At 37.3% G+C, this 12,144-nt stretch overlaps 1 protein-coding gene across 9 annotated transcripts in view; it reads left to right on the forward strand.

The window, feature by feature from the left end:
- The window catches only part of PTPN2 (protein tyrosine phosphatase non-receptor type 2), a 95,616-nt gene that overhangs the window by 41,093 nt on the left and 42,379 nt on the right, over window positions 1-12,144 (forward strand). For 7 of the 9 annotated variants that reach the window (XM_025865148.2, XM_025865150.2, XM_073888019.1 and 4 more), the window contains one exon: window positions 5,514-5,614. In XM_025865148.2, coding sequence (XP_025720933.1) covers window positions 5,514-5,614 — 101 coding nt within the window. Of the gene's footprint in view, window positions 1-899; window positions 988-2,526; window positions 2,710-5,513; window positions 5,615-12,144 lie in introns of all 9 variants that reach the window. The other 2 variants (XM_073888020.1, XM_073888021.1) reach the window with 2 other exon arrangements.

The raw sequence follows: 12,144 nt of genomic DNA on the forward strand, positions 1-12,144 counted from the left end.
ATATTTGTTGAATGAAAATTGTATATAAAGTTGTTGAAGGATTTAAATGTAAAGAATGGACCTTCATGGTAGGGGTTCCCTCAGAGAGGCTGTTTAGAGCAGGTAAGTCATAGTATGGATCTTCATGGAAGTGAGTTTGTGTGACAGAGATGAAGATGGAAGTCATCCTTGATGTAAAGAACAGTGTGAAAGGCAATGCCAAGAAGAATTTAGGGTGTGTGTAAAGAATGGTAAAGGAACCAACTTGGACATATCAGAGACAATGTAGTGTGGGAAATATGTAGTCTCTTAAGTTGTATAAACCTAGTTTGAATCTCCTCTTGTGCTTCTCTAGTGTGTGTATGGTAAAGATTCCCCAAGTGTCAGTGAAATGAACATGATAATGTCAACTTCATAGGGTTGTAAGGATTGTTGCAGAAATGTAGTAAGGTGTGTCATACAGTACCTGACATATCCTAGGCCGCTAAATTCTATACAGTGGTTATGTCATTAATAAAGGAACTATTACCAAATTGAGTTTTATTTTCAGAAGAAACAATTGAAATGTTAATACTGTGTTTACTAAGGTGTGTGTTTCTTAATATGGTAGTGCTTTTATGGTGACTTGGATTTTAGTTCTAGCTTTGCTTTTGGCTCATTGCTTGATTCAAGAGAGAAAATTAATAATATTTATGCCTCAAGTATTTAACTTGTAGAGTCAAAGAGGGTCAGCATATCTATGAAATGCTTTGCATTCTTGCAGGGAGGTAACATATAAATATAGACATCAGTGTTTGAAAACGTACGGTTTCCCTCTGGTTGAGAAGGGGAAAGTCTTTCAGTGCTGTACTAATGGAACCGGTCTTCTCCTTCCCCAGTTGATAATAATGATTGTTTATCTCTGCCTTGGTATAACCTAGGAGGCTGGTTATGATGAGTGTGAATTCTTTTTCCTGTTTGACCTGGAAGACTTTCAAAAAGACGATCTTTTTACAATAATGATAAAAGGTGAACCAGTGAAGGGGGTAGGGGTGTTAAAAAAAAAAAAAAGGCTTATTGTGACATTATTGAAAGAGGAAGCTAATCTGTATTGTCAGCTCAGGCCACAGCTAGAGCGTCATTTCTTGACAGATGAAACCATTTCTCAGAAAACCTACTGTTTGAGGGTGGGAGGTGAAGGGAATATTCATCAGAAGTTTGCTCAATTTTTATCCAGTTTACAAGCTACAATTCTATTGGATATTGCATTTCTTCATTCACTTGTAGACAAGAATTAAGAACAGATGGTGCCCCCTATTTAAAATATATACTTGATTTTTCAGCTTTTGGTGTTATTAGATGTTGAGAATTAAGAGTTCCTGTGATTGCTTTTTGTATCTCATGCAGTGTAGTCTGAACTGTCTTTATTTTTCTCCCTTTGCTGGATTTTTTTAAAAATAGGAAAGAGGGAGATAACCATATACTGAACTTAGAATGATGATAAAGTACTGGAGGCTTTGGGGCTTAATACTTAGAGCCCCCCGGGTTATAGGACTGTCTATTTGATAATCTCATTTCAGAGGTTTCTGGGCCAAATAAACTCTGGGAGAGGAGAAAGCATTTAACTTTCTGGTGTTTTTATTTTTATTTTTTTGTACTAATTCAAAAGTCAAGTTTGGTTTGGAAGAACACTTCACAGATTTTGGGCTGACTGATAGTAATAGGGCAGAGAAAGGGGACATTCTGACTCTCAGGTTGTGAGGGGACCTGTGTCCACTTTCGTAGATATTTTAAACCACACATGAAGTGATTCTTAATTGGAGAAGAGGCATTGTCTGTTATCTTTGCTAGAGAATATAAATCATAAAGTCACAATTTATCATAAAAAGACTTTGATAGTTTCACTTCCTGAAATGTACTGTATAGTTAGTGTCTTTGTAGATAGTTTTAACATGATATGTTTTACTTAACACTAGAAACTTTTTTCCCTACAGAATCAGAATGTTAAATATGATTTGAAGTTTTTATTAATATTCTTAATAAAGCAGAATTAAAATAAATTTCTAATAATGTAGGTGAATTTCAGAGTTTTATTTTTAATTAGTCCTGAGGAGAAAATACAGGTTCAGCCAACATTTGTAGCCAGTTCTAAATTGCTAGAGAGTTTTCCCAAGGATTACCTTCCTTTTTTAGTCTTAATCTGCCAGTAACATTGAAAAAAATTTTTTTTCTGAGAAAATTCAGTCTTCCTTTGCTTTTGTTGACTATATATAATAAATGTGAGAGGGTAGCAGGGCCACCATTTGGGGTCAGACTGTCCAGGACCCTGGGTGTCTTTTAGGTAGCACCCTGCTCCCTTTTGGTCAGACCTTGGGGCTCCAGGAAATGTATTTGTGCTTTTACGTGTGATTCGGTGTTTTCAATATTGCAGTGACAGCTGGTGTAGATTTTAAAGCTAGAGGGAAAATAACTGAATTCTAGTTCAAGGTCCTGAGGGCAGGGTGTCAAATACTCTTAAAAACAAACTGTCGAAGGTCTTTTTCTGAGCTTATTTCTTATTTCCTCCAGAACTTTGGAAGGCAACCTGCAAGATAACTCAATTCCCAGCGCCCTGGAGAGGAACCTACCCAGTTTTTATGGATTCTTGCTTCTGTTGGCCAAATTGCTTTTTTCACTTGTGCAGTAGATATGATTAACCTTTGGGGTTTGTGTTCTTTCTGTGATTACAGCATGAGGAAATACATTCCTTTGGTAATTATATTCTAGTGGAATGCGAATTTTAGGGTTGGTGTAGCATTCTAAAAGGGGACAGTCTGATACATCAGTGTTATCTAGGAGATATATGATCTTTGTTTTGCTAATTGGGTAGCTGACCTTTTTACCGTCTCACACAATTTAACAGTTAAAGGGTGATTAAGCTGTTAAAAAAAAAAAGTGACTGTTTAAAAAAAAAAGTGCTTGCTGACATCATCTTTCCGAGAACACTAGTATAAGTGATTTACTCTAACAAGATCGTAGTTTTCCCTGTTGGCAAATGACATGTAATATTTACAGAGGTCTTGGATTCAGTCCAGCAGAAACATCTCAGATAAATTGATGTGTGAAACTGTAGCCATTTAACATTTTCTTTCATATGGAGATAATGTAAACAGTTTTTTGTTTCATTTTTTAAGTTTAAAAGTGGGGAGAAAAAGGATATTTAGTATAAATTTCCTGCAGGGGAGCAGTTTAAATTGAATGTACTCTCCAGAGTTAAACTTATCAGACGTGTTCGGTTTATAATTCAGTTACATTCTTCTGACAGTTGTGTATTTAGGATACTGAGCCAGTGTTAACTCTGTTATTATGCACATGCCTTCTCTCTCTGAAAAAACTTCTCCTTTTCCATCAAAATGATATAAGGTAAAGTTTTGTAGACTACATATTTAAATCAACATAAATTCTCAATCTGTGAGATTTTTACTAATTTTTTAACCCTAAAGCATGATTTTTAATGGCTCCATTAAAGTAGTATATCTTTCATATATACTGTAATTTAACTGTTGGACATTTTGGAAATTTGTGTTTTTTCCCCTTTTGTGTGTTACTGTTAATCCCTGTGTCTGTCTCTGGCTATATGCATTGGTTTCATTCACAGAAATGGGAACCTTGGATTTTAAAGGATTTACACCTGTTACTCTAACCCAGGCATCTGAAAGTTCTCTTATAGTTTCATCTAGTGCTTACTAAGGGGCCAGACATGGCCTGGACAGCACTGGGCATTATCATTTAAAAAACTAAAAACAAAAACTTTGCCAAAAAATTTTAAATAAAAAAAAGTTATCTTTTCATTTTAATTTGCATTTCTTTGATTAATAGTGAGAGTAGTCTTTTGTGTATTGTCCTTGTTCACTTTTAAAAAACAGGTGTCTCTGTCATTTCTTATTGATTTATAGGTACTCTACATATTTTAATGCTTTGGTTGTATTTTGGTTTTTCTTAGGATTCATGACATTTTCTTAATTTTGAGGCCTGTTTTTATAATTGATGTATAGTGGACATACAATATTATATTAGTTTCAGATGTACAGTATAATGATTGAACATTTATATACATTCTGAAATGCTTATTATCACAATAAGTGTAATTACCGTCTGTCACCATAGAAAGCTATTACAATATTATTGACTATAGAGGCGCCTGGGTGACTCAGTCAGTTAAGTGTCTGCCTTTGGCTCAGGTCATGATCCCAGGGTTCCTGGGATCAAGCCCCACATTGGTCTCCCTGCTCAGCGGGAAGCCTGCTTCTCCCACCCACTTCCCCTGCTTATGTTCCCTCTGTCTCGCTGTGTCACTCTGTGTCAAATAAATAAATACAATCTTTAAAAAATATCTATTATCGACTATATTCCCTATGCTGTACTTTCCATCCAGGGGACTTACTTATAACCAGAAGTTTGTAACTTTTTTTTTTTTAAAGATTTTATTTATTTATTTATTTGAGAGAGAGAGAGCATGAAAGAGGGGAGGTCAGAGGGAGAAGCCGACTCCCTGCTGAAGGGAGCCCGGATGCGGGACTCGATCCCGGGACTCCAGGATCATGACCTGAGCTGAAGGCAGTCGTTTAACCAACTGAGCCACCTAGGCGCCCGGAAGTTTGTAACTCTTAATACCCTTCACCTATTTTGCTCATCTCCCCACACACCTCTTTTCTGACAACCACTAGTTTTGTTCTCTGTGTTTATGAGTCTGTTTCTTTTGTTTGTTTGTTTTGTTCTTTTAGATTCCACATATAAGTGAAGTCATATGGTCTTTGTTTTTGCCTGTCTTATTTCAATTGGTATAATACCCTGTAGGTCATCCATGTTGTTGCATATGGTGATATTTTTACTTTTAAAAGCAAGAAGTATATCTAAACTAGGTATATTTCTCTATTGTGTTATAACACAATGTAAGTAATGAAGCATCTTTGGTTGTCTTGTAAAGAATTAGAACATTCCAGGGTGCCTGCTGGCTCAGTCAGTAGAGCCTGCGACTCTTAATCTTGGGTTTGTGAGTTGGAGCTTACTTAAAGAAAGGAAGAAAGAAAAAGAATTAGAGTATTCCATCTGTATTTAAAAATCTTTAACTTAATTTAAATATAATTACTGAAAATTATTAACACAGTTGAATGCAGGTCAGTTGAGGAATAAAGAAAATGCACTGTTTTTTGCATGGTTTTTTGTAGATGGACCTATCAGTTCTTAAGCACCAAGATTCTAAATGATCCATTTACTTTTAGGATGGTAGGTGCCTTATTCCTTTTACTATATTTTACTCTTTGGTCAATTTTTCTAGTTACGGTAGCTAACCTACTACAAACAAAAGCATTTCCAATACTACAGTAACAACAAGATTTCATTTTTATACTTCCTTCAAAAGGGAATAATTCAGGACTTGACTCAACTCTGTGGTGCTAATTTATTTTTCTTTGTTTCTTCTATCATATTATAAATACCTAGAACATTAATATTAAAGTAAAAAAAGAAATGAGAAGTTTGAAATGACAATTATGGTTTATCCTTCTCTGTTTCAGATGATCACAGTCGTGTTAAGCTGCAAAATGCTGAAAATGATTATATAAATGCCAGTTTAGTTGATATAGAAGAGGCACAGAGGAGTTACATCTTAACACAGGCAAGTGATGTGATGTCAAGCAGATGCTTTGCAGTGCAGTTATTGTGGTTGGTCTGCTTTGAAACACAGCTAAAAGGATGTCTTTACTTCTTTTGGAAATGAAATGCCATTTCAGTTTTTTCTGTTATGTATTAAAATGTAGACATTTCAGTGTTTTGTAGGTTTGTATGTGAATATGAAATTAAAGTTATTTTTTAAAAAGGAAAAGTTTTTAACAAATGACTTATACCAGTTCTTTTAAGGCAAATTATCATCCTTTATATTGATACAAAATGTTTGTTAATGCTTTGTTAGGTTCTCTTCACATAATCTGTATCATAACCAGAGGCCCTTTGAAGGCCCTTCTCGACCCCCTTCTCTGGCATGTATTTTCAGAGAATATGAACATGCTTCAATGATGTCTGGCCTTTGTTCGGAGTGAGGGTGGTAAGACCAGGTGCCCAGAACACTGGCTGGGAGGCCAGAAAGCATGAGGGTTCCTTGTGGCATTCTGACTGACTGCTTCTTGGCACATTGGCCACATCCATATCCCAGCACTATTCTTTCATTCTTTGATAATGGGAATTATTTTGGTTTATCCACACCAGCTGCCCTTTATCAAATGACAGAGGCTTAATGAGCAGTGCTGTTATATCCCCCAGTTAATTATTTTGAAATTCAAAAGATAAACTATATGTTCATAATATTTGAACTTTTTTTAAAAATTTTTTTATTGTTATGTTAATCACCATATATTACATCATTAGTTTTTGGTGCAGTGTTCCATGATTCATTGTTTGTTCATAACACCCAGTGCTCCATGCAGAACGTGCCCTCCTCAATACCCATCACCAGGCTAACCCATCCCCCTACCCCCTCCCCTCTAGAACCCTCAGTTTGTTTTTCAGAGTCCATCATCTCTCATACTTCGTCTCCCCCTCTGACATACTCCCCTTTTCTTCCTCTCCTGTTATCTTCTTCTTTTTCTTTTTTCTTAAAATATGTTGCATTATTTGTTTCAGAAGTACAGATCTGTGATTCAACAGTCTTGCACAATTCACAGCACTCACCGTAGCTCATACCCTCCCCAATGTCTATCACCCAGCCACCCCATCCCTCCCACCCCCAACCACTCCAGTAACACTCAGTTTGTTTCCTGAGATTAAGAATTCCTCATATCAGTGAGGTCATGTGATACATGTCTTTCTCTGATTGACTTATTTCACTCAGCATAACACCCTCCAGTTCCATCCACGTCGTTGCAAATGGCAAGATCTCATTCCTTTTGATGGCTGCATAATATTCCATTGTGTATATATACCACATCTTTATCCATTCATCTGTCGATGGGCATCTTGGCTCTTTCCACAGTTTGGCTATTGTGGACATTGCTGCTATAAACATTGGGGTACACCTACCCCTTCGGGTCCCTACATTTGTATCTTTGGGGTAAATGCCCAGTAGTGCAATTGCTGGATCGAACGGTAACTCTAATTTCAACTGTTTGAGGAACCTCCATACTGTTTTCCAGAGGGGTTGCACCAGCTTGCATTCCCACCAACAGTGTAGGAGGGCTCCCCTTTCTCCACATCCCCGCCAACATCTGTCGTTCCCTGACTTGTTAATTTTAGCCATTCTGACGCGTGTGAGGTGGTATCTCATTGAGGTTTTGATTTGGATTTCCCTGATGCCGAGCGATGTTGAGCACTTTTTCATGTGCCTGTTGGCCATTTGGATGTCTTCTTTGGAGAAATGTCTGTTCATGTCTTCTGCCCATTTCTTGATTGGATTATTTGTTCTTTGGGTGTTGAGTTTGATAAGTTCTTTATAGATTTTGGATACTAGCCCTTTATCTGATATGTCATTTGCAAATATTTTCTCCCATGCTGTCGGTTGTCTTTTGGTTTTGTGGACTATTTCTTTTGCTGTGCAAAAGCTTTTGATCTTGATGAAATCCCAATAGTTCATTTTTGCCCGGGCTTCCCGTGCCTTTGGCGATGTTTCTAGGAAGAAGTTGCTGCGGCTAAGGTCGAAAAGGTTGCTACCTGTGTTCTCCTTTAGGATTTTGATGGACTCCTGTCTCACGTTTAGGTCTTTCAACCATTTGGAGTCTATTTTTGTGTGTGGTGTAAGGAAATGGTCCAGTTTCATTCTTCTGCATGTGGCTGTCCAATTTTCCCAACACCATTTGTTGAAGAGACTGTCTTTTTGCCATTGGACATTCTTTCCTGCTTTGTCAAAAGTAAGTTGACCATAGAGTTGAGGGTCCATTTCTGGGCTCTCGATTCTGTTCCATTGATCTATGTGTCTGTTTTTGTGCCAGTACCAAACTGTCTTGATGATGACAGCTTTGTAATAGAGCTGGAAGTCCGGAATTGTGATGCCGCCAGCTTTGCTTTTCTTTTTCAGTATTCCTCTGGCTATTCTGGGTCTCTTCTGGTTCCATACAAATTTTAAGATTATTTGTTCCATTTCTTTGAAAAAAGTGGATGGTATTTTGATGGGGATTGCATTGAATGTGTAGATTGCTCTAGGTAGCATTGACATCTTCACAATGTTGGTTCTTCCAATCCATGAGCATGGAACGTTTTTCCATTTCTTTGTGTCTTCTTCAATTTCTTTCATGAGTATTTTATAGTTTTCTGAGTACAGATCCTTTGCCTCTTTGGTTAGATTTATTCCTAGGTATCTAATGGTTTTGGGTGCAATTGTAAATGGGATCGACTCCTTGATTTGTCTCTCTTCTGTCTTGTTGTTGGTGTATAGGAATGCCACTGATTTCTGTGCATTGATTTTATATCCTGCTACTTGACTGAATTCCTGTATGAGTTCTAGCAGTTTTGGGGTGGAGTCTTTTGGGTTTTCCACATACAGTATCATATCACCTGCAAAGAGTGAGAGTTTGACTTCCTCTTTGCCGATTTGGATGCCTTTGATTTCTTTTTGTTGTCTGATTGCTGTGGCTAGGACTTCTAATACTATGTTGAATAGCAGTGCTGAGAGTAGACATCCCTGCCGCGTTCCTGACCTTAGGGGAAAAGCTCTCAGTCTTTCCCCATTGAGAATGATATTCGCTGTAGGTTTTTCATAGATGGCTTTTATGATATTGAGGTATGTACCCTCTATCCCTATACTCTGAAGAGTTTTGATCAAGAAAGGATGTTGTACTTTGTCAAATGCTTTTTCTGCATCTATTGAGAGGATCATATGATTCTTGTTCTTTCTTTTGTTAATGTATTGTATCACGTTGATTGATTTGCGGATGTTGAACCAGCCTTGCAGCCCAGGAATAAATCCCACTTGGTCATGGTGAATAATCCTTTTAATGTACTGTTGGATCCTATTGGCTAGTATTTTGGTGAGAATTTTTGCATCCATGTTCATCAAGGATATTGGTCTGTAATTCTCTTTTTTGATGGGGTCTTTGTCTGGTTTGGGGATCAAGGTAATGGTGGCCTCATAAAATGAGTTTGGAAGTTTCCCTTCCATTTCTATTTTTTGGAACAGTTTCAGGAGAATAGGTATTAATTCTTCTTGAAATGTCTGATAGAATTCCCCTGGGAAGCCGTCTGGCCCTGGGCTTTTGTTTCTTGGGAGATTTTTGATGACTGTTTCAATTTCCTTAGTGGTTATAGGTCTGTTCAGGTTTTCTATCTCTTCCTGGTTCAATTTTGGTAGTTGATACATCTCTAGGAATGCACCCATTTCTTCCAGGTTATCTAATCTGCTGGCATAGAGTTGCTCATAATATGTTCTTAGAATTGTTTGTATTTCTTTGGTGTTGGTTGTGATCTCTCCTCTTTCATTCATGATTTTGTTGATTTGGGTCATTTCTCTTTTCTTTTTGATCAGTCTGGCCAGGGGTTTATCAATCTTGTTAATTCTTTCAAAGAACCAGCTCCTAGTTTCGTTGATCTGTTCTACTGTTCTTTTGGTTTCTAGTTCATTGATTTCTGCTCTGATCTTTATGATTTCTCTTCTCCTGCTGGGTTTAGGCTTTATTTGCTGTTCTTTCTCCAGCTCCTTTAGGTGTAGGGTTAGGTTGTATATTTGAGACCTTTCTTGTTTCTTGAGAAAGGCTTGTATTGCTATATACTTTCCTCTCAGGACTGCCTTTGCTGTATCCCAAAGATTTTGAACAGTTGTGTTTTCATTTTCATTGGTTTCCATGAATTTTTTTAATTCTTTAATTTCCTGGTTGACCCATTCATTCTTTAGTAGGATGCTCTTTAGCCTCCATGTATTTGAGTTCTTTCCGACTTTCCTCTTGTGGTTGAGTTCTAGTTTCAAAGCATTGTGGTCTGAAAATATGCAGGGAATGATACCAAACTTTTGGTACCAGTTGAGACCTGATTTGTGACCTAGAATGTGATCAGTTCTGGAGAATGTTCCATGGGCACTAGAGAAGAATGTGTATTCCGTTGCTTTGGGAATGGAATGTTCTGAATATGTCTGTGAAGTCCATTTGGTCCAGTGTGTCATTTAAAGTCTTTATTTCCTTGTTGATCTTTTGCTTAGATGATCTGTCCATTTCAGTCAGGGGGGTGTTAAAGTCCCCCACTATTATTGTATTGTTGTCAATGTGTTTCTTTGCTTTTGTTATTAATTGCCTTATATAATTGGCTGCTCCCATGTTAGGGGCATAGATACTTACAATTGTTAGATCTTCTTGTTGGATAGACCCTTTAAGTAGGATATAGTGTCCTTCCTCATCTCTTATTACAGTCTTTGTTTTAAAATCTAGTTTGTCTGATATAAGGATTGCCACCCCAGCTTTCTTTTGGTGTCCATTAGCATGGTAAATGGTTTTCCGCCCCCTCACTTTCAATCTGGGGGTGTCTTTGGGTCTAAAATGAGTCTCTTGCAGACAGCATATTGATGGGTCTTGTTTTTGAATCCAATCTGATAGCCTGTGTCTTTTGATTGGGGCATTGAGCCCATTTACATTCAGGGTAACTATTGAAAGGTATGAATTTAGTGCCATTGTATTACCTGTAAGGTGCCTGTTAACTGTCTGTTGTCTGTGTTCGTTTCTGCTCTTTGCTGCTTTTAGGTTCTCTCTTTGCTTAGAGGACCCCTCTCAATATTTCTTGGAGGGCTGGTTTCGTGTTTGCAAATTCCTTTAGTTTTTGTTTATTCTGGAAGCTTTTTATCTCTCCTTCTATTTTCAATGAGAGCCTAGCTGGATATAGTATTCTTGGCTGCATATTTTTCTCGTTTAGTGCTCTGAAGATGTCTTGCCAGTCCTTTCTGGCCTGCCAGGTCTCTGTGGATAGGTCTGTTGCCAATCTAATGTTTCTACCATTGTAGGTTACATATCTCTTCTCCCGAGCTGCTTTCAGGATTTTCTCTTTGTCTCTGAGACTCGTAAGTTTTACTATTAGATGTCGGGGTGTTGACCTATTATTATTGATTTTGAGAGGGGTTCTCTGTGCCTCCTGGATTTTAATGCCTGTTTCCTTCCTCACATTAGGGAAGTTCTCTGCTATAATTTGCTCCAATATACCTTCTGCCCCCCTCTCTCTCTCTTCTTCTTCTGGGATCCCAATTATTCTAATGTTGTTTCGTCTTATCATATCACTTATCTCTCGAATTCTGCCCTCGTGATCCTGTAATTGTTTCTCTCTTTTTCTCAGCCTCTTTATTTTCCATCATTTGGTCTTCTATATCGCTGATTCTCTCTTCTGCCTCATTTATCCTAGCAGTTAGTGCCCCCATTTTGGATTGCACCTCATCAATAGCCTTTTTGATTTCGATTTGGTTAGATTTTAGTTCTTTTATTTCTCCAGAAAGGGTTTCTCTAATAACTTCCACGCTTTTTTCAAGCCCAGCTAGTATCTTTAAAGTCATGATTCTGAACTCTAGGTCCGACATTGTACTAATGTCCTTATTGAGTAGGTCCCTGGCTGACGGTACTACCTCTTGTTCTTTTTGCTGAGGTGATTTCTTTCGTCGTGTCATTTTGTCCAGAGGAGAATAGATGAATGAGAGAACAAAATGCTAACAGGTTTACAACGTCCCCAGCAAATATACTGTATACAAATCAGAAAAGACCTGAAACCAGGGGAAAAGAAAGGGAAAGAAAGAAAAAAGAAAGAGGAAAAAAAAAAGGAAAAAAAAAGGATAAAAACAAAAACAGAACAATACAAAAAAAGCAGAATGTGATCAAATATGATCAGGCTAGTGCATAGATCAGTGCCACACACTAGATTTTGGGCGTATTTTGGTCTGTTAGAAAAAAGTGCCTCCTAAAATTTTAAAGGAAGAAAGACATATATGTACAAAATAAGGGTTTATACAATGAAGGGATGGAAGATGACTGTAAAGATGAAAATTATAAAAGATTTTATAAAAGGACTTGGTAAGATAAGTTGTTTGAAAAAAGAAAGAAGATTTAAGAAAAAAAAAGAAAAAGGGGGAGAATGTGATCAGGCAGGAGACTAGAACAAAGCCATACACTAGTGATTTAGGGTATATTTTGATCTGTTAGAAGAAACTGTACCCCAAAATTTTAAAGAGAGAACAACTTATATATATATGCCAAAAATAAG

The sequence above is a fragment of the Callorhinus ursinus genome, unplaced genomic scaffold (assembly GCF_003265705.2).
Source record: "Callorhinus ursinus isolate GAN/ISIS: 27379988/994484 unplaced genomic scaffold, GSC_fseal_2.0 scaffold86, whole genome shotgun sequence".
Taxonomy (NCBI): domain Eukaryota; kingdom Metazoa; phylum Chordata; class Mammalia; order Carnivora; family Otariidae; genus Callorhinus; species Callorhinus ursinus.